The sequence below is a fragment of the Fulmarus glacialis genome, unplaced genomic scaffold (genome assembly GCF_000690835.1).
Source record: "Fulmarus glacialis isolate BGI_N327 unplaced genomic scaffold, ASM69083v1 scaffold15132, whole genome shotgun sequence".
Lineage (NCBI taxonomy): Eukaryota > Metazoa > Chordata > Aves > Procellariiformes > Procellariidae > Fulmarus > Fulmarus glacialis.
In genome coordinates this window covers 48,320-70,288 of record NW_009198565.1, presented here as the reverse complement: position 1 = coordinate 70,288, position 21,969 = coordinate 48,320, and the positions used below count along the sequence as shown (strand labels likewise).

At 38.5% G+C, this 21,969-nt stretch overlaps 1 protein-coding gene across 1 annotated transcript in view; it reads left to right on the top strand.

Annotated features, from left to right (window-relative positions):
• SOS1 (son of sevenless homolog 1 (Drosophila)) overlaps positions 1-21,969 on the top strand; it is a gene marked incomplete at its 5' end in the record, with an annotated part of 41,837 nt that extends 19,868 nt beyond the window's left edge. The window contains 14 exons of the mRNA XM_009572959.1: positions 4,568-4,695; positions 5,668-6,323; positions 11,321-11,402; positions 11,814-11,936; positions 12,490-12,593; positions 13,735-13,957; positions 14,629-14,748; positions 15,075-15,237; positions 15,595-15,712; positions 17,067-17,239; positions 18,214-18,330; positions 18,499-18,763; positions 19,864-19,982; positions 21,360-21,969. Of these exons, the coding sequence (XP_009571254.1) occupies positions 4,568-4,695; positions 5,668-6,323; positions 11,321-11,402; positions 11,814-11,936; positions 12,490-12,593; positions 13,735-13,957; positions 14,629-14,748; positions 15,075-15,237; positions 15,595-15,712; positions 17,067-17,239; positions 18,214-18,330; positions 18,499-18,763; positions 19,864-19,982; positions 21,360-21,848 (2,880 nt within the window). The remainder of the gene's footprint in view (positions 1-4,567; positions 4,696-5,667; positions 6,324-11,320; positions 11,403-11,813; positions 11,937-12,489; positions 12,594-13,734; positions 13,958-14,628; positions 14,749-15,074; positions 15,238-15,594; positions 15,713-17,066; positions 17,240-18,213; positions 18,331-18,498; positions 18,764-19,863; positions 19,983-21,359) is intronic.

Sequence of the window (21,969 nt, the reverse complement as noted above, 5' to 3'; positions counted from 1 at the left end):
TCCCTACAGTGCAGATAGCTAGGTCACACTACAGATCAGGCTTGCTTTGCCAGCTATGCAAGTGTTTTGTTGCCTCTCTGTGGGCTTCAGGATGTCTGAAGAAATTCATAGTGGGCTTTGAAGAGATTTCTCTGAAGCAGTACTGGTTTGAGCTTGTTGTTCTGAGTACTGCGGTGTGCAGCTTCCACTTGTAACGTGGGACCACTTGTGCACTAAACTTCTTGGATTAATGTTTTGAGGGGCAGTAAATATCATTGGCATCTACAATCAAGTGATCTTGAGTTAAGCAAATTCAATTGCGATTTCCCTGCCTCCCATATGCTGTTGCATCTTCTGTGTATAGAAGCTGATTTGTGATCTCTCCTCCCAGATGAATTGAGGAACCTGCAGTTCACAAATTTCAGTGGTTAAATTTAGAATAATCTTCTAGGAAGACAGAAGTCTAGATTGTGATGTAAGCCCTGAAGTACAAGATTTTCTATCCATTGTGACTTCTACTAGTATTGTTATATCTGCATATTCTCATCATAAGTATAAATGTATTTTCTGTCATTGTCTTTCTAGATAGACGCTTACCTGACAGCTTAAGAGAAGGACTACCATAGTCTAATTTTGCACTGCATGAGGAGGATTTCTTTTGTATCTGTTCGGAATTTCCTGGTTTTATAAATATCTAACCCTTGTGTTATGCAACAGGTTGAACAAAATACCTTGTCTTGTACTTCTTGATATGTCTTCAGAGCTCGCAGCCAGAATGTAGAGTACTTTTTTAATTAGAAACTTCCCTTAGCAGTCTGTTTTCCAAGTTTGTTGTCCTTGAATGGCCAGGATACTGCACCTGTATTGTGAATCATTACAATCATTATAAACCAATATTTTCTCATAAGATTATTAAAAAATACAATGCCTGTAATACTACTGATTATCAGAAATTTACACTTCCTTCCCATAATAATATAGTATTCTTCACAGGACAGTTTATCTTAAAAAAAAAAAAAAAAAGCACACTTGTATTTAGCATCTACACGATTCATTCGTTAGGGGGCACTGTACAGCTATAGAAGAATCAGTAGGATTTGCAGAGAAACTTGGATGCGTTTCCAGTGGTGCCCTTTCACTTTGCATAACCTCCTTTTCCAAACTGTCCGGGGGCAGTGTAAGATTAAAGTCATTACTGTAATTTAAGCTCAGTTCTGACTAAGACTGTTTTTGATAGCAGTTTATGGTAATGATACAATGCTAGAACATAAACTTTCGAATTCCCAGAGAAGGGTCTTCATAGTAGTTCACAGCACTGCCTGATTTGCCATTTGTGTTGGTCTTACACTTAAGAAGACACATACTTCTACACACTACTTTCTAAATGTTAAACCTGGAACATAATTACACTCACTGGACTTTGATTTAGTTTGTATATACAGTTGGAAATATGGGTTACTTCCAATGATTTCTGATGGGGAAATGTTAGTCTTAAACAATTGCTTTCTCTCCAGCACTGTATACAAGTATGTATTTTGCTTTTGGACATGGACTTTTCTGTGATGAATACCAAAATTTTTGCAACTGGAGAGAAATTGCTGTAAAAAGCATTTTATAAACTCAGCACAGGAGCAGAATGCTTTGCAGTAATGAACATTAATCTGTACCAGTATGTTTCTGAAGAGAATGTACAGGGAGTGATGTTTTTCCAGGTATTTGAGATGATAAGGTGCTACATTGAGAAAATTCCTGATTACTTTATAGGGGTTTATTTTTCTGTTTGTTTGGTTTAGTGCTCCCCTTACACACGTTAGCCTACATTTGCACAGGTTTCTTTTGAGGTTTTTCCAAATTTCAAAAACTTTCTTCATTTGGGATATGGGCCATTTTTGTTCTGCCTTATGCTGGGCACCATGCATCTGTATTAGTTTGACTGGAGCATTTAGGTTATATAGACAATATTAAAAATAAGAAAATAATTTCATAAGCTTTGTTGCACGTTGAGCCTAATTTTCATCGATTTTGTCCTGTGTTTTACGTGCCTTTTGCTCCTTACCCCGTCTCCTGTGGTACCCTTACAATGGCAGAATATTTTAGGATCTAATAGGCTTGCTTTCAAGGAGACTAGACTAAAACAATCTTGTCCATTGTTGAAGGGTAGCTACCCAGAGATGATAGGAAATCCAGCCAAACTCTTTTGATGGAAGTTGGCAAAGAGGCAGTGCGCAAGGCAAAGAGTCTCCTTTGAACTCTTGTGAACGAAAGATGCAAAATCTTAGATGTAGTTACACATTTTTCTTAGCTTTCTTTCAGGACTTGTGCCAGTGGTGCTGCACCTGCCTCATTTGTCTGAAGTCTTCTCTAAACCTAGATCATCTGCACAACTGAAGCAAAGGGAAGATGATACCTCTGTGTTAAATATAGAGAGTGGAGGAATAGGACGAGGGTAGCTCTGTTCCTTCCTGGAGTGATGTATTCTCCCTGAGACTGTTTGGGAAGTAATGCATGTTGTGGTACATTGTCAGCCCTATTTCAGTGGTTGTCGCATGAGTAGGCACTCATGCCTAATGCTGCTTAGGTCAAGAGTATTGACAGATTGCGCTATGTGAACCAAAGCTGCCTAGAATAAACCTTGTGGTCATCCTTATGGCTGAAAATACAAATAAAGTAGCCTTTGGCATTGACAGCTATTGCACTGAATGATTAACTCTGGTCAGGGAAAAAATTAATGCTATTCTATGACCCATTCAAATGTCAAACATGAATATGTTGTATTCAGTTGGATTTTGGAGGACAATACTTACATTTCCCACTGAAAGCAAACCGTGATTGTACTGTTTCGAAGCGTGTCTGTTATTCTGGTCCATGCCAGCCTATTGCTTCACTTTTACCACCTCTGTCAAAACAAATGTTTCAATTGTGTGGAGCAGTTCTTGGTGTGTAATAGTCTGAAACACTTGTCTCTTAATAATCCTCCAAATAATTGTCATCTCAGTTTTATGTCTATGCCACAGCTGTAGTCAACAATTTTTTCACTAATATAATGTGAAACATTTTAATGCTTAAACGAAGATTTAAGATGAAAATCTTAAATATCTTAGGATAAAAACATGGCAGATCTTGTTTTATAAAATTCATCTGTCACAGCAATAGTTAGGCACAAAATATTAGTATTAACCCCTCTTGTCCAGTTTTAGTTTATAACTTTATTGTATTTTTTGTCCTTTAAGAAAAGTTGAGTTAGTATATGAAGGCATTAATGTAGCTGTGTACTCAGATAGGGACTTATGTACCCTGGTTTTACAAGCTGGCCATGGTTAGATGCCCCCGTGTCTTCTGACGAACAGCCAAGCAACTCCTCCGTGGAGGAAGAACATTCACTTCTCCCTACCATTCCTCTGGTTATTGTTTTTCCCCTTTGGTTTTTTGCATGAAAATAATCAGAGCCTTGGTGGATAATAAGCTGAACACAAGCTAGCAGAACACCCTTACAGCAACAAAAGCCTGTATTGCTGTATTAGCAAGTGTGTAGCTATCAGGTTGAGGGAAGCGGCAGTGCTTACCTGTTCAGTACTGGCAAGGCTGCATCGGGAGAACCATGTCCAACTTGGGCTTCCTGTTGACATTGGTGTACTGAAACAAGCCCGCTGGAAGGGCTTGTCAAGATGACACGAGGAATGGAGCATGTGATGAAGGAGAAGCTGGGGGAGTGGGCTTATTCATTCTAGAGAAAAGGAGGCTAAGGAGGAGGGGAAACCTTCCTGCTGTCTTTGACTGTGTGATGGGGTGGGGAAGTCGGAGAAATACTGCTTGCAGCTGCATAGTGCTTCCACATATTCTGCTATGAAAAGTCAATAAGAGAAATCCTGATAAGCTATTAGGAAAAAAAAGTTTCACTATGAGGGATTTCAGACATTGGAACAGATTGTCCAGAAAGGTTGTATCATCGTGAGAGCAATTCAAAGCTCAATATGGCCCTAGGCAACCTGATCTATGTTGACTCTGCAGTTGAGCTGGAGGTTGGATAAGATAATCTCCAAGGTCTCTTCCAACCTGAATTATTGATTAGACTGTTGTTAGTGAGGTGAGAGCCCTTGTAATCTTCCGTTTACAAATGCAGTGAAGGAGTTTTGCTTAGCTTTCAGTCCAGCTTGCCTGTTCCAGGAGTGTTTATACATGTTACAAACATACAGACATCCCACAGATTTGATCTTGTGCTGTAGAATGGTATATATGGGAATCTCCTTCCTCACTTGTTCCTCTTAAGATTTAACACCTCTAATGGGGTTTTTTTTTTGGAGATGTAAGGTAAATCAAAGTAGTTTTGAGGTAAATAACGTGCCTGAATGTGTCCTTATCTGGGGGATTAGTGACTGCTGCTCTCGTTTTACTGAGATTAAGGTCTTAGCAGACAGTTGTCTCTTACCTGTGTCAGTAATGCATCTGGTTATTTCATTAACTTTAATAACAAGCAGGAGCATGCAAAATCAGCAGATGGTTGGATTTCTTCTTCCTAGGTCAGACTTTTGGATTTGCGCATACCAAAATGCTTGTAACACTGTTTGTGTTTGACTTTCAATGTTCACAGCAATTGGAAGAAAAAAGTGAGGATGAAGAGGATAAAGAGTGCTTAAAGCAAGCAATAACTGCCCTACTAAATCTTCAAAGCAGTATGGAACGGATATGCTCCAAAAGTCTTGCAAAACGAAGGCTTAGGTAAACAAGTTTCTATTTTTCTTGCTTTCTGCTCTTAATGCTTTGCTATAAATCCAGGGCTCCCAGTTTCCTCTTTTAGTAAACAATGAACAAAATAGTTTGTGACAAGCCTGCTTTTTCAGAGGAAGTGACATCAAAGCCAAGATAATTTGTTATTGTTTTAAAACTGTTCTAATTTCTATGTGTCCTTGCATACTGGTAGTTGAGACGTTCTGAGAATTCACTGGTAAGTAGCAAGTTACGGCATTTGTGGGTTAATTACACTCAGATAATAATTATCCACCTAAAAATATTGTAAAAGTACATTTCTGTGTGATTAGAAGGGAACGTTCTTGAATGTGAAACTACATAATCTGAAGAGTTTTTTATGCAATGGCTAGTTAAAATCACCACTGGATAATAGAAATAGATGCATAGATAACTTAGTTGCACTGTTCTAGCAAATTCTTGGATTATACTATCTGCTGTTTGATTTAACGCTAATACTTGTGCAGTTTTTTAAACATGTTAAAACTTTGCTTTTGCTCTTAAAATTGTTTCAATATTTTCTTTGTCAAACAAGTTCTGCGCTGCAAAGTGTAATCTTTAGGGCTTGGACATGAATGCATTTAACAGCTTATTTTCTCTGAATGTGCTTCTCTCAAACTAATGCAGTCTAAAATTGTTTGTTGGCTATGGAAATGAGTGGTTTGTTAGGCTAAGAAGCACTAACGGCTTGCCTACTTCTGGTTGCCTGTGTTTAGGTAAAACATTTATTGCATAGAAGATAAGTGGAAAATTTATCAGATGAGGTACGTAAGAGAAATATTAGTCAAGGCTTGCAATGGTGCTGATATTGAGTGCTGAAATTGCATTCTCAGCGGAATTCTCACTACTCAGAAAGATGATCTTGTGTTTTTGCTATTAGTGGTGGTTGTGGTTTTTAAATACACGTATACTAATAGGCTGCCTTTCTCCCATCCTTCACTGAAGTGAATCTGCATGCCGATTCTATACTCAGCAGATGAAGGGGAAACAGCTAGCAATTAAGAAAATGAATGAAATCCAGAAAAATATTGATGGTTGGGAGGGTAAGGACATTGGACAATGCTGTAACGAGTTCATCATGGAAGGAACACTCACACGTGTAGGAGCAAAGCACGAGAGACACATATTCCTATTTGATGGCTTGATGATTTGCTGTAAGTCAAATCACAGCCAGCCAAGACTTCCTGGTGCTAGCAATGCAGAATATCGTCTAAAAGAAAAGTTCTTCATGCGAAAGGTACAAATCAATGATAAAGATGACACTAACGAGTACCGACATGCTTTTGAAATCATTTTAAAAGATGAGAACAGTGTTATTTTTGCTGCTAAATCGGCTGAAGAGAAAAACAACTGGATGGCAGCATTGATATCTTTGCAATATAGAAGCACGCTGGAAAGGATGTTGGATGTAACAATGTTGCAGGAAGAAAAAGAGGAGCAGATGAGATTTCCAAATCCTGAGCTTTATAGATTTGCAGAACCCGACTCTGAAGAGAATATTGTGTTTGAAGAAAACATGCAGCCCAAATCTGGAATCCCCATCATCAAGGCAGGAACTGTCGTCAAGCTCATCGAGAGGCTGACTTACCACATGTATGCAGGTGAGGCACTTCATTTACATAGGCAAAACTCAAGGTGGTGACTAGTTTATGCTTCTCTTTCTGTGTTAAATACATGCAGCAAAATATATAAAGTGTGTAGAAAATGAGTATGCTTTGCAGTGCACATATTCTAACATGCTTTTTGAGTTAAGGTTTCGAGATCTAAATATGCACTTCTGTAGCTGGAGCAGTTAAAAATATGAATCCTGTTTGGCTGAACGTAGTGGGGTATGCATGTGCATAAGGTTATTCTCATGCAAGGGATAGGGGGGTGGGGGCCTGCAGGAATTGAGCTCTAGACAATACTTTTTCCTGTATACCCCAGGCTACAAGAATTGCCTTCCCTCGAGACTTCCAAAGCTGGGTGGCACATGAAGTGCCAGCGTTGTGGGAGAGAATTATGGGCCAAGTGTTTTCAGTTAAGAGTTGTACTCTATCAGCTATTACCTGTGTCCATGCTGGCGTGTAATGAAAAGACCAAGTATCAGCTTGCTAGAAGCAGTCACTTGCATAATTTGGCCTCGGAACTTTGCCTTAATCAGAATTGCAACAGGGTTTTGATTTAAGGGCTTTTGACTTCGGGTTTCTGTTTGTGTTGAAGATACATTGAATGCATTTATGTGATCATCCAGTCCAACCTCAGTGTGTGGAGTTTTTCTTGTTAATTTCCCAGGATTTTCATAGGGTGTGCTGAAAAGTACGGGCTTGGGTTTTGGGTTTGGATTTTCTTTTGCTGTTTTTTTGATTCTACCTGTATGCCAGTTATTTTAAAATTTCATGCATCTTGGTATTAGTGCTTCTCATATTCAACTGTAGATTCTTTTTTTTTTTTTTCTTTCTTTTTACTCTTTACACTCTGATTATCCTAAATTGTTCTTCTGCAGCTCAGTCCTGGATACCCTGCATAGACTAGGAATATTTGTTTGGAAGAAGTGGGGAGTAAGCAGAGTGTAATTAGTGTAGTTTAGTACTTTTGTTTATTTTTAAAATGCTTGTAAATACACCTGTTTACTCCATTACTTTTATTCTCTTCTCCACATTCACTTCAATTGAGCTTTCCTAACATTTATTAGAAACCCAAATGCAATATCATGCTGGCAGTTTTTACTAGAGCAGTTTTGTGCCTGTCTTCATTTTCTTGTAACTTTATAAACTTTTTCTTCTTGGCTTCAAATTTTACAGGCATGATTTATGACACAATTTTATGTTTTTGGAAGTTATAATAAAACAATTCAACCTTAGAGAAAGGAAGACACTTTTTTTTTTTTAAAGCTAGCATTGTATTTGGCAGAGAATTAGCAAAAATAGTACTTCATTAGTGCCCTTGTGAACATTTCCTTTGCTTTGGCTAACTTGCGCACCATTGAGAATTGCCCATTCCATACGCACTGGGACTTCGGTGCCATAGCCTTGGTGTTGCTCCAGGTGCTAGCAGTGCTCTCCACGCATCGTCTCTGTCCAGGGAGCCACAAACTACGTTCTCCAGTTCCATAAAACAGAAAGGCCTGTTTTTAAGGAACATGTGGCTTGTTGAAATATGTCTCTTGTATTGTTTTTTTGCATCTGCATGTGTTTTTGGCCTTTCTAGCACATAGGACATCAAGGAATAATTCAGATCGATCAATTAGATCCACCTTTGTCCACACTAATTTAAATCCCTGCTTGTAACAGCCCCTGTTTAATAAAGCTTTAAGGAGGTTGCTTGAAGCCTAAAATTGTAGGTATGTGTGATATTGACCAAAACTAAGAACATGGGTACTGTAGATAGGCTGAAAGACTTTGACCAAAAGAATAAAAATGGTTGTCTTGTAATGTATTTAGCCTGTCTTTGTAGCCTTAAAGATCTTAGTGCAACGTACGTGGACCTGATGCTGAATTGCTAGGTTGCACGTGATTTCTCAACATCCTTATCTTTCATTCTGTACCTTATGTTTTATAATTGGTTTTCTATGAGGAAAAATGTCATCGTTCTAACCATTCTGTGCTGTCTTTTCCAGGGGAACAAAGAAATAGAGATATAGTGACTCAGCCAAAAATGTTCTGTTGTACAGGAAACAAGGTCCATTTACTATGTAGATCATTCACTGTTGTGTTGCATTTTATGAGATGCAGTGAGCAGGGCAACAACTTTCCATAATAACCCTTTAGCTCTTCTTTCGTACACGTATCAGCTGAGTTCAAGGTTTTGCTTGGAGACATGGGAAGATGAGTACTCTGGTGATATCTAGCCAAACAGCTACAGACTGTAGGAATGCTTTTCTTGCCCCACGTAGGATTGTTGTATGCATGATTGTAATCTTAAAAGAATTTATTGATTTCATATTCATATGCCGGAATAGCAAGCCCTTACTTTTCTGAGGTGACTTTTCTCAAATACAGTGTGACTGGCAGCCCTTGATCTGACAGTCTAAAGACAGTATTTACCGTAGCTGTGACTCTTCTCTAGGTTTTTATCTTTGTAGGTCAAATACTACAAGGAATAATTACAGATATAATTGCAGAGGTGGTACCAATTTGTTGCAACTAGCTGAAGAGCAGTTTAGTTACTTGCATATTGAGGAGTATATGGGCTGTGTTCAGATGGTAGTCAAATCAGGTCTCAACTTTTTTGTCATCTGTGAAGATCCACACAGTCCATCTCATTTGTAGATATGGGTGTTGGACCTTTTATTTTTCTTCCCTCACCTCCCTGACAATGCACAAACCAGCTTATCAGCTGAAATATTTCTCTGTTTCGCTGTGGAATAGGGACAGCTCAGTAGCCTAGCTCTAACAAAGCAGAGCTGCCAGGGGTAGGAGGCATCTAGCTACCATGAGAGCTAGGACAGGGAAACAGCTCTGTTGGCCACCTGGCCGCAAGGTGCAGCAGACTGTCCAAACCATCCTGCAGTGGAACAGCAAAATAGGGAGAAATCTCCCCTACAAAAGCAGCTTTCCGTATATTTTTACATGAGAGAAGCGGCCCTTCAATTAGAAATTCAGGTTCTGACCCTATTTGCATATTCTGGTGGGTTTTACTTGTTTTAATGTGTTTCTGTGTTCATTATGTCCTCCTTTGCCTGATTCTTGTTTAAGAGCAGCTGGGTTAGGTGGTACCAAGATTTGAAAGTCGTGGCAATTTTTTTTATCTATAGGGCAGTGCTCTTCTATTTTTAAAGCTTTGATATGTTAAGAGTGCTTGTGCGTCATCATAGTGTCCGTTTCCTTTCTTAAGGAATTCAAGGGTGATTATTTATAAATCCTTGTAGAACAAGTTATTGTTCTTTTTCAGCTTTCAAATTGGCTGTATTGAAGAGAGAATTATCACATGAGCAGACATCCTGACTAACTAGTGTTGTCTGTATTTTTTTTAACGCTTGTTCATATATTGGAGACTATTTTGAGTTACTGATTTTGCTAGTAAGATAACAAGGTTAGATTTGATTTTCTGATCCACTTCATTTGAAATTCAATATGTATTGTGGATTTAAACACTGACCTTACCTGTAAATAACAATAGCTATGACTCAGAGCTTGCAGTGATCTAGAAATGTTTATTGCTGTGGAGGCTTTCTTTTTCATGTAGACAAAAATCTATTTAGGGTGGATGCTGCGTACAGAATGCAAGCTATGAAAACATGAGTTGCTGTGCTTACTTCTATACTTGTTTTGTAGGACAACAAAAATTGTGTATTTTGATGATGGGGACAGGGATGACATTCTTCATGCAAAAGGATTTGGAGTTTTGCCTTTGAAAAGGATTTTAGACTGTACAGTTTCAAGGAAAAGTGGGAGAGGCGTTGTGTTAAGAAAAATGGAGTAATGAAGGACATAGTGATGTTAAAGCAGAATAGTTAATTGTTTAAGAAATGGGAATTAGCGTACAACAGAAATGCAAGGAAATGCTGTGTTACACAATACACGGTTAATCTGTATGACACATCACAGTAAACTGTTGCCCAAATGAAGAGCTTAGTAGGATCTAAGAAGGGTAGAATGTTCATTCAGATGGACAAGATGCTGGTAAATAGTTAAGGAGGATTTTAAAAAAGCTCTTAAAAACCCATATTCTAGGAAACAAGTCTACTGGTTTAATATAGTGTTCGGTGAAATAATGCAGGAGGTTTTTTTCTTCATTACAGCCTATAGGAACTCCTACTTCAAGTCCTGTGTGCTCCTCTTCAGCCCCTCTGTGTTAGAAAAATTACCAATCGGGGTTTGTTTTCAGAATCTGTATATGGATTTAATATACAAAGCCATTGCAACCTGCTCATTAATTTTGTTCAGTGATAACAATGTTAACCTTGTTTCTAGTCAGCTCTGTGCAGTGCCAGCGTGCTGTCACTGCATTTCCTCATACTTGAAAACAAACGGTTTTGCTTTTGTAATTAAGGGAGACACTTTGGTTTTCTGTTTTGAATACTTGCCTGTTTTTAAAACGCATTTGAATATTTTGAATGAACTGGTATGTAATTAGTCAATTTAAATTAAATCTGTTTATTTTCTTGAAGTGAAATAAATATAACCTCAAAGTATACCTGTCAGTTAGCTGAAAAAATATCTAGCCTGCCTTAACCATGACTGGTTATCAGTTGTACCAGTTTAGGGAAAACATTCCCCTCTTGAAGGGGCCATTTCTATCCAATGCAAAGTTACTTATTGTGTCTTTTGAGTAATCTTGTCCTGATCATTGTCAAAAACTAGATGGCTCATAATTAAAATAATCTATTTATTATTTTCAAAGTTGTTGAAAAAGAATCCAGTCTTTTAATAATTGAAGGGAAAAAAAAAGTCATTGTTTTGAATTTTCAACAGAATAAAAATTATTTTTAAATTCTGCTTTGTATTGCTATTTTAAGAGGTTCTGAATTGTTACCAAAGCAATTTTGGTTTACATCATCATCTCTGTAAATTGATAAGCCAGCATCCTTAATTTTAAAGGATACTTAAAGTTATTTTAAAGTATAAAAGAAATTAGGTAATTGCTGACATGAGCATAAAATTATTCTTTGTCTTAGATCCCAACTTTGTTCGGACTTTTCTCACAACATATAGATCCTTCTGTAAACCTCAAGAGTTGCTGAGTCTGCTAATAGAAAGGTACGCTACTGTTAAAAATATTGTTCATACAAAGTCCAAATTTTTTTTTTTTTTTTTTATATTTTTACTTGGAGTAGAGTTTGTAAGATTCTTGTTTTCCAGTTGGTTTAGATTCACTCCAAACACTTTTTAAAAAGTTGACAGATTCAAGGTTTGCAAGTAAAATGTGCAAGTTATATCCAGAAGTTTTAGGATTGTTCAGGTAGCTCCAGTAACTTCCAGCATCCCACAGTTTTGTCTTCGAAAACTGTATTATTATTGAATTTAGCAGTCTTCCTATGTGCTTACCAAGACGTAAGATTCTGACGTGTGGAAATGTTCTGAATTTCGAGCTATCTTTAATCAACATTTTATCTGTGAGCAAGATTAGTGTAATAGGAGTCTAGTGCTCATAGCCGTCTTCTGTGCTAGATTTGAAATTCCAGAGCCTGAGCCAACAGAAGCTGATCGTATTGCTATGGAGAATGGAGACCAGCCTCTTAGCGCAGAGTTGAAAAGATTTAGGAAAGAGTACATTCAACCTGTGCAGCTACGGTGAGTATTGCATCAATGTGAGCCAAACTGATTTCCTTTAAGTCTTTTGAAGTACCATCTTTTGGATGCAGTGGCTCTTTGTGATACCAGCAGCCTTTCTTGTAGATGCTTTCATAGACAGCGTGCATGGGCAGTCAGCCATTTTGATCTTGCTACTGGAAAACCTGGTGGAAATTTGAATTCATGGCGTGAAAAGCCTTGGGAAAAGCTTGTGCTGAGCTTTAGACTATTGTGTGCAAATTAGTTTCTTATGCTCGCCATTTTTTTTTAATCCACGTTTCTGCAAGGCTATACAGCGTAAGTGTGCCACAAAGATGTAAGCAGAGAACATTTTAAATAACGTTCTTTTTATGAACAATAGCATTACTCTGACTTCTTTAAACTTAAAGTAGAAAAATGCTTATAGCTCGTTGCTGGTGAAATGCAGACAGTAGAATAATTGCCTTTGGTCTGCTGATTCTGATATTTCTGTGAGCCCTCGCCTACTAAAAGCCTTGAAATGCTAGACATGAAGATAGACTGTGGAGTGCTTACTTATCCTTTACTTTTGCAGAGTATTAAATGTATGTCGACACTGGGTAGAACACCACTTCTATGACTTTGAAAGAGATTCTGATCTTCTGCAGCGTTTGGAGGAATTCATTGGAACAGTAAGAGGTACTTATAGTCTCTTAAGTGCTGGCATTTATCATAAAGCATCCCTTTTCAAAGGTATGGAATGGGATCACTTCTCTTTTCACTGAGCAGATAAACAGGACTGACAGCTTATTAAATACTTCACAAAGAACATAAAATAAGCCTTAATTTAAAAAAAAAAAAAACCACCACTATTATTCAAAGTCTGGTCCCTGTTCAGAAGAAAGAATGTTATTTACATCCTGATAAATATAAGTATTGGTTTTGTTATAAAGGGACTGAAATAATGCAAAATAATAAGAACTGAGTAATGATCAAGACAGAATAATTGCTTTGATTGTCCTCTTAAACTATACACAGGGGTAATTTTTGTGAAAGTTTGATGGTGGAAACCACTATTTCTTTGAAGCAAGGGTTTTCCAGCTATTTCACAGTGCATATTAGATACCTTCCAGTTGTGATTGTACAGATCTTTCCTGTTCCCTTGTAAGAAAAACTGAGATAGCTACAGGAGCAGTTTGTAGGAGAATACTATGTTAGAGAAGTATTTAATGGTTATTTAGCAATTAAAAAGAGGGGAAGAATAAGCCAGCTAATTTAATCTGGATTGGTGGTAAATTTTCAATGGACTTGCTGTCTCATGCATGAAATTCTTACAGTGTAGGGCTAAACAGGCATTTGGCCTTTGGGTTTTATTCTGAGCTTTGATGCTAAATGCAGTAGAGGGAGAAGCTTCTCCCTGTTTGTTATTTTGCCCTTCTATGTTATCTGAGGTAAGCATGTACTCTTACACAAAGTATAAAGTTCAGGGTGTTTACAGAAGTGCATGTTGGGCAAAAGAAGGTTAGTTCCCATAAACTCATTGTAAAGTCAGAAAAGAAAGGAAAACAACTGATTTGGAGCAGGAGCCTAATTTGGGTGTCCTGAATTGCGCTTGGGCAAACTTGGCATGCTCAGCATTGGCTGTTGAGGAATTCTTCTGTGTACATTCGAATGCCTTGAAACTTGTGTGAGAACACCACTTACACACTTCAAAAGAATATATGGTTGCTTTAATTTAGTAGGTTTTGGGTTTAAATCCAAAGATTTCTAAATTATACTGACCTCTTTGGAAAAACAGTATTAAGAGTAACTAAATAGTAGTTTTCTCTCTGTGTGCCAGGCAAAGCGATGAAGAAATGGGTTGAATCGATCACAAAGATAATCAACCGGAAAAAGCAGGCACAAGCCATTGGGCCAAGTCACAACATTACTTTTGAGAGCCCACCTCCAGCGATTGAATGGCACATAAGCAAACCAGGACACACAGAGACTTTTGACTTGCTCACTTTGCATCCAATAGAAATTGCTCGGCAGCTCACTTTACTTGAGTCAGATTTTTACAGGTAACTTTCCTCCATTGAAAAACACATGACACAAACCAAAATATTCTCCAGCATGAAATTGTTTCTGCGGGCCCCTGCTGTGAAGCCCCACGGTAGGTCAAGGGACTTTACCAATGCTGTATATTAATTGCTATTTTTTCAGAAAAAATTCTAAAAAACAGTATTTGTCTTATCTTCTCCAAGTTAACATGCAGTACATGTGACTGATGCATACTGTTAATTGGATTGTGCTGCAGGTTTCTCTTTATATTTTCCGAGTAGATCAACCTTTGAGAAGTATGAACATTAATTCAGTTTTCTTCATATCCTAGCTTGTGAAGCAAATTATGGACCGTGTCAAATCTCACCACCTGTCTGTAAGAGGTTGTTCAGGCGTTGGAAGCTCACATTTTATTATGGTGAATGAGATGTAGACTTCATTCTTCATTTAGATGAACTGAGGTCGTTAATAAAATAAACTAAGAAATACTTACACACTAAAAAAGAAGTGTAGAAATACCAGTCACTTAGTCATGTGGGGAGCCTAACATTATGGAAGAGAAGTGATACCTTAAGAATTTATTTCCAAATATTAATTCCAAATTCACTGGAAATAAAGAGGTTTTGGGAAAATAATATCTTCTTTCCTGCTTTTTAATTACATTTTTTGATACACACATCTACTTTTCTAGAGCTGTGCAGCCATCTGAACTAGTTGGAAGTGTGTGGACAAAGGAAGATAAAGAAATTAATTCTCCCAACCTTCTCAAAATGATAAGGCATACAACTAACCTCACTTTGTGGTTTGAAAAGTAAGTGACTTTCCTAAATCCGCACCTACTCCATTTCTGGACATTTACAGTCCATTCAGAAGTACAGTTCTGAAAAATTCTGTTCTGGGAGAATTCCAGTTTTAAGTCGTGTTTAGATGCTACAACTGGTCCCTGCGAGAATTTTACCATAATGGCCTCAGCTTTTTATTCTTAAAATATTTTCAAATGTTTATTCTCTAAACATTTTCGAAACTATGTCAGGTAATTTGATAAACTTTTCATATTTGTTTGTGTTATGACTTCATATTGATTTTGGAAAACTCATCAACGTTATAATATAAAATCAAATGTTCTTGTGTATTTAGATGCATTGTAGAAACAGAAAACCTAGAGGAAAGAGTAATTGTAGTCAGCCGGATAATTGAGATCCTGCAAGTTTTTCAAGAGCTAAACAACTTTAATGGTGTCCTTGAGATTGTCAGTGCTATGAACTCCGCAGCAGTGTATAGGTTGGATCACACATTTGAGGTACAGTGAAATGTTTTCCATTTTTGGTATGGAAGTGTAATGCGGTGCTCCTTAGCCACACTAAAAGCCTGTCTTTTCAGTAAGCATGTCCTTCAAAGAAGGAGCAAGGAAGGTTAATCCCCCAACAAATGAATCAATCAGGGTGTAATAGAGAGGGTTTTTTTCTTGGGTTCAGGAGCAAGAAATCAATCCTCACTTAAGAAAGGCAGAAAAAGGTAGCAAGATCCTGAGATGGTGGGGCACTGTCCTCGTGGTCACTCACTTAAATATCAGTGGGAGACGATTACTCTCAGTATTGTTGTTGGGCTACATCCTTACCCTGTCTTTCCAAACAACCTGTTTCATCTCTCTTTTTAGCAAATTCCTAGTCGCCAGAAGAAGATTTTAGAAGACGCTTATGAGCTGAGTGAGGATCATTATAAGAAATACTTGGCAAAACTCAGGTCCATTAATCCTCCTTGTGTGCCTTTTTTTGGTAAGTGCGTTTGGTTTGAATGAGCTGTATCATGCATAAACATTTGGAAAGTATTGAGCTAGGGTACTAAGCAGAGTATGAACAATAGTGAGAAGTCAGTTTTAATAGGACAGTTGGGTTTGAATTTCAGGTGCCCAGACATTAATTGCATATATGTGAAAAAAATTAAAGTGACTATTAATTGCAGATGTTACTTGCAGTAAAAATAAGTATATCTGCAAGATCTTATTTACATATTTACTCATTTTTACTTTGAATGTGGTTTGAACTGTGTTGTGACCATAAATGCCTTAAATGGAAGGCGGTCACATTAAAAATATTGTTGCCATTGACTAGTAGAGAAAGAAGGACCCCCTTCCCCATCAGGAATTCCAAGAAATAAAGCTAGAGTTTTAATTTTTATAATTTCTTATAACTAGAGTCTTATTTCTATTAAGAAGTCTTATTTCTGTAAAAACAGAGTTTGGGAAGAAAGCTTCTTCTTTATCATCAGACTTAACAGTTCTTCGTTCAAGTAGGTTGCTTGGAATTTCTGACGTTGAGCAAATTGTGAAGTTAAGCACATGACATTCCTGTTCTTTAGCAAGCTGCTTGAACGTTTGCTGCAGATCAGTTCCAACTCTGGACATTACACTTTTCCAGCATAAGCTTCAGGCCAAAACTGAAAGAAATAGTGTTGATGGCTCTTTTGGCCTTTTACAGATTGCAGAAAGATATACTCCAGAGCTCTGCAAAGAAAGATAAGATCAACTAAGAAACCACCTGTCCTGCTTCATAGATTGAGTAGAGGTTAGCAGGATCACACTGAATAGCTTCAGTTATTTCTCTCAAGTTATACTTAGAAGAGTCATAATGACAGTTCCAGATATATTGTATGTGGACTTGAGAGCACTCTTTTCTTTCTAATCTTCAAATGATTTGATGCAATTATGAAGCCAGGAGTGGAGAGTGGAACAGAAGAATGAAACCTGAAAATAATTTTTCAGAGCTTAGCTGGGGTCTCTAGTGGGGTAGAGCTGAATTGAGGCAGAACAGTTGAGAGAAAGCACTTGAGTTCAGTCTTGCAAAATGCTAGTAGTGTTTAGTTGTGTGAGCTTCCTAAACAATAGAAAGATGCATAAACTTTGATATTTTGATGCAAAAAAGGCAGCTTTCTGGAAAAGGCATATTAAAATATTTAAATTGTTGCCCTTACTTGAAAATTAGGTGTGATTCTCTTACTGACGCTAACAGAGTTTTTCTAAATAATTAGAATGCACAAATTAAATTCTTTAAGAATTCTTTGTATTCCAGTCATGTGACTTCCTCCTTGTTTTGTACTACATATTGAGAACCTCTTCTGTGTGCTCTTTAGGGATTTACTTAACTAACATTTTGAAAACAGAAGAAGGCAACCCTGAATTTCTAAAGCGACATGGGAAAGAACTTATAAACTTCAGCAAGAGAAGAAAGGTAGCTGAAATAACAGGAGAGATACAGCAGTACCAGAACCAACCATATTGTTTAAGAGTGGAATTTGACATCAGGGTAAGTGGCATTATTTCCTTGAGTCCATGCACTGAGCTACTTTTGTGGTAACTCTGTCAGCTGATCGACCATAAAGGCAGACTGAATTCACATAGATTCAATCAGACTGAATCAAAGACAAGCAGAAGGCCTGTCATAAAATCTCTCTCAGGTCTCACTGTAAGAAAGGGCAGAAAGCTCAATGCTTGCAATTTGGGTTTTGTTTTTCTTTTTTCCCCAGCTATTTGGATGTTGGTAGACAGATCTTTTTACTGATCAGTGTTAAACAGGAACAGAAACTACCAGATTCTCACTGTCCTTCACTCAGTTGCATTTATTTGTCCAGTGAGCCCAGCTATCTTTTTCTTCCTCTTTTACACTGCCTTTATGTTTCCAGGTTTACCTGGTAGCACTGCGTTTACATCATGTGTTGGCGGTGATGATGCTCACATTTTTCTTTCTCCTGGCGTTTGTTCTCCTTGGTCTGTGGTGTCCTCTCTCCATTTGCTTTCCTTTCTTCCTTTTCTTTTCTTTCCTTTTTTTTTAAATATCTTTTGAGCTATATACTTTCAGAGAGTCATAGGACAGGTTATCTTAAGAGATTCTGCAAGATTTTCTTTTGTTATTTGTTCTCCTCAGGGTTTGACAGAATGCATTGTGAGAGCAGTCTTCCCTGCATCAGTGTAAAGATGGACTACATACATACAGCTTCTTCTGAAGGTGTTTGAGCTAACCTGGTCTGATTTTTGCACTGCAGAAAGTATTTAGGGTAGTTGCACAGTTGGTGTCAACTAGGCCAAGCATAGCAGTAGCAATGCCCAGCAAAGGGCTGGCAACAGCAGATTCAGTAACTTAAAAATCTATCATTACTTCTGACTCCAGCATTTTCTCTTTTCTCTGGAACAGTTGGGATCATTTTTTGCAGTAGAAACACACAGTACTAAGCTACTAAGAAGTAGTTTAGCTGACAAGTTTTCTACCTTCTTGTATTTCAGAGATTTTTTGAAAACCTGAATCCAATGGGAAACAGCATGGAGACAGAATTTACAGATTATCTGTTCAACAAGTCACTAGAGATAGAGCCACGAAATGTCAAGCCTCCACCAAGATTTGTTAGTATTCAATTTATTTTTTAAATTTTTTTCAAAAAATGCTTACATTTGTCTTTCACAGATAGCAGAAGTCATTTTACATCTCTAACTTCATAAATACAAAGCTGCATTTAGGTGATCTTGTGGCCTTTTGATTTTGTTTGATATTATCTTTTTTCGTCATTTCAGCCCAAAAAATACAGCTATCCTCTCAAGTCCCCAGGTGTTCGTCCCTCTAATCCAAGGCCAGGTACCATGAGACATCCTACACCCCTGCAACAGGAGCCAAGGAAAATTAGCTACAGCCGCATCCCAGAGAGCGAGACTGAAACTACAGCATCTGCACCAAACTCTCCCCGAACACCTTTGACCCCTCCCCCTGCTTCTGCAACTTCAAGTACTACAGATGTCTGCAGTGTGTTTGACTCAGATCCTTCAAGTCCTTTTCATGCAAGTAGGTGGTAATAGATAGTCTACCAAGAATGTGCATATTAGATTTTGTGGTGTTAAACAGGTGAAATCATGTTTAGTCTTCTAAAGTGTCTATAGAAATAGTTGCTTTTGTCTCCTTGCAGTAGCAAAAACTTTCAGTGTGTTTTATTCCCTGTTTTTTAATAAGTTTTTATTGTAAAGGGAGAAACTGAACAGAATTAGGTGTGTTACATAGAGAGTATTACATGTCTTTGGAAAAACTGTCAAAACAGAAGGCAGAGATATATCTCTAGTGCCCATGTATGTCCCAAACAAACATTTTTGTGGGATTTGCTGCCGTATGTATATGTGGTGAATGTATTTGATGAGCATCTGTTTGATGGTGAACAATGAGAATAAAAATGAATGTTCTGTGGGTGCCTTATTCTGCTGTCTGCTATTCTGAATTGGTTTCAGTGCACATGGATGGTTTTCCTGCAGAACTTGAAATCAGTATTTCCCTGCTTTAAATCCATCAGGACCCATCCACACCTATTTTTCTTTTGTCTTCATGAAATACAAGGAAGCTCATATTTTATGGTGTGTTTTCAGTAATTTATAGTGAACATAGCCTCCTTTCATGTATGAGGGCTTTCAAAGGAAGTACAAGGTTAGTCCTGTGTTCAGCTGGTTGCCACAAGGAGGTGAAATGACTTGCTAAAAGCGAAAGTTGCTTAGCAGAGCAGTGATGTTGCTGAGTGTCCAAGCCAGGTCTCTAGAATACCTCTTCAGAAGAAGATATTTCTTCGTTGTTGGGTTAGCTCATCAACTGCAGGTTCAGGATATTGTTTTAGTGCTGTTGTGATACAAGAACAACTTTGTGGTTTTGGTCTCAAGGATTACTTAAGAGTGTGCAGGAACTGATGGCCACAGAGATGATTGCAGCTCAGAAAAGCAGTTTGTCTGGAAGCTATAAGTTAGAGGGTTGTTTTCATCGTCTTTCTTTAATACCTTCTTGATTCATGCTGCTTTTTATGAGCAATTACTTTATTATTTATGACACCTTTATTGGCAGCAATAAAGGAAATATACTGAGTCTATCAAAAGTTCATAATTATCAGGATTTTTTTTTATGTCCGCTAGGATCTGCTTCTGTGTCATCCATAAACTTTACCAAAAATTCAGATGAAGCTCATGTCCCCCCTCCGGTTCCTCCACGAAGACGACCAGAGTCTGCCCCAGCTGAATCTTCCCCATCAAAAGTAAGTAAGGAGAAAAAAGGGCATTTTTTCTGGGAGCAGAGGGCAGGGTATGATAGAAAACTCACTTTTAAAGATAGTACATGTATTTTTGAAGAACTGTATGTGAAAGAGTAAGCAGCCATATATTTCAATCAGTCACAGCTCTGCCTCATTATGTCCTGATCCCAAACGAATGAAAATTAACGGGACCTAAATTTAGGGTTAGAAATGTCTCTTGTCTACTGATCCGCTGTGCTCGGGCCCTCACATTGCCTGTGAGAACTTGAGGCTTCAGGCAGATGTTTCTATCTGCGATAGTTGTCCCAGAGTATCATTCTGGAGTGTATGAGTGGGGAAGAATAGTAATGATGGAAAGTGATGTACACGCCTCAGTCCTCTGAAAAAGTTCATTAGAGTATTTGACCCTAATGCTGTGGTGCTTAGTGCTTTCTTTCCCTTCTTCATTACCTGTCCTGTCTGCCTGCCTATTTGAGCCATTGCTATGTTTTCCTTTTGCATTTGTCTGGCATTTGGGAACTGATCCAGCCTTCATTGCAGACAGTGTCAAATGTCTCTTGATTTCAGTGGGAGCTGGTTTGTGCCTTCAGAGAATTGGGTGGGATTTGAAAATCCCACTAAAAATTACTTCGGAGCATGTATGTCTTTGAAGAGGGCTTGTGTATGGCTCTTCAGTAAGTTGTTGTTTTCAGACTACAGGTGACTGTGCTGTCAGCCAGCAGAGTTTAACACATCACGTTCCTACCAAAACGTAATTGAAAACATCGTATATGTGATAGCGTGTTGGAGACCAATTACCCTGTCACTGTGGTCTGCAGCTTGGGAACTGTTCACTTCAATAATTCTGACTACTTAATTGCATCTCCTGAGCATAGGTTTTTTTTTCTCCCTGTTCAGCGTCATCTGCCTCTCCCTTTTCCTCATTTTCTTGGAGAAATCCTGGTGTTATTACCTATCCCAAGTGCTTGTTCCTGGGGAGGTGGTGGAAGATATCAGGACCTACCCAGCAAGCAAACCTGGAACTAGCATGGAAGTTGTTGCTTTGACCATTCTTTGCCTTGCCTTTGTCTCTCTCTGTGCATCTTCATTCCTTCCATCCTTGGCTGTTAACTCATGTATTGATATACCCCTGCTCTCCCCCTGCACATCCAGTCTCTGTCTTTTCTGTCCGCATCACACTGAGAAACATGTTTTTCAGTCACTGCCACTCACTTTTGCTTCCTTACTCCCCAACTTCATTCTGCACTTCCTTGCTGTGCCTTCTCTTTAACTGGATAAGAGCAATCTGCAGGGCAGGAGCTCTGCTTCCATTTCTCAGCAGGGTTCTGTTCTTTACTGCCACTCTAAAATTTTATTGAATGAAATGTTTGTGTACCTCAGATTACTTCTGCGCACCTGGACAGCCCACCAGCAATCCCTCCTAGGCAGCCAACCTCCAAAGTGTATTCACCAAGGTACTCAGTGCCTGACCGGACCTGCATCTCTGACCCCCCTGAAAGCCCTCCTGTGTTACCACCACGAGAACCTGTGCGAACTCCAGATGTTTTCTCTAGCTCACCACTACATCTCCAACCTCCACCATTGGGGAGAAAAAGCGAACTTGGTAACACCTTTTTCCCAAACAGTCCGTCTCCGTTTACTCCCCCTCAGACACCTTCTCCACATGTAGCGCGGAGGCATCTTCCATCACCACCTTTGATACCACAGGATGTGGACCTCCATTCTGTTGCTGGACCACCTGTTCCTCCACGACAAAGCACTTCTCAACATATCCCAAAGCTTCCTCCAAAAACTTACAAAAGGGAGCACACACACCCGTCGATGCATCGAGACGGACCACCGTTGCTGGAGAATGCCCACTCCTCCTGAGCTATCCCTTGTGCTGGGAGTCGCATTTTCCTGGTGCTGTGTCTGTTGCTGGCAATGGATGCACTGAACCTGGTGGTGCCAAGGAGTTGGGATGTGTATGCCAAACACTAAAAACTCTCCA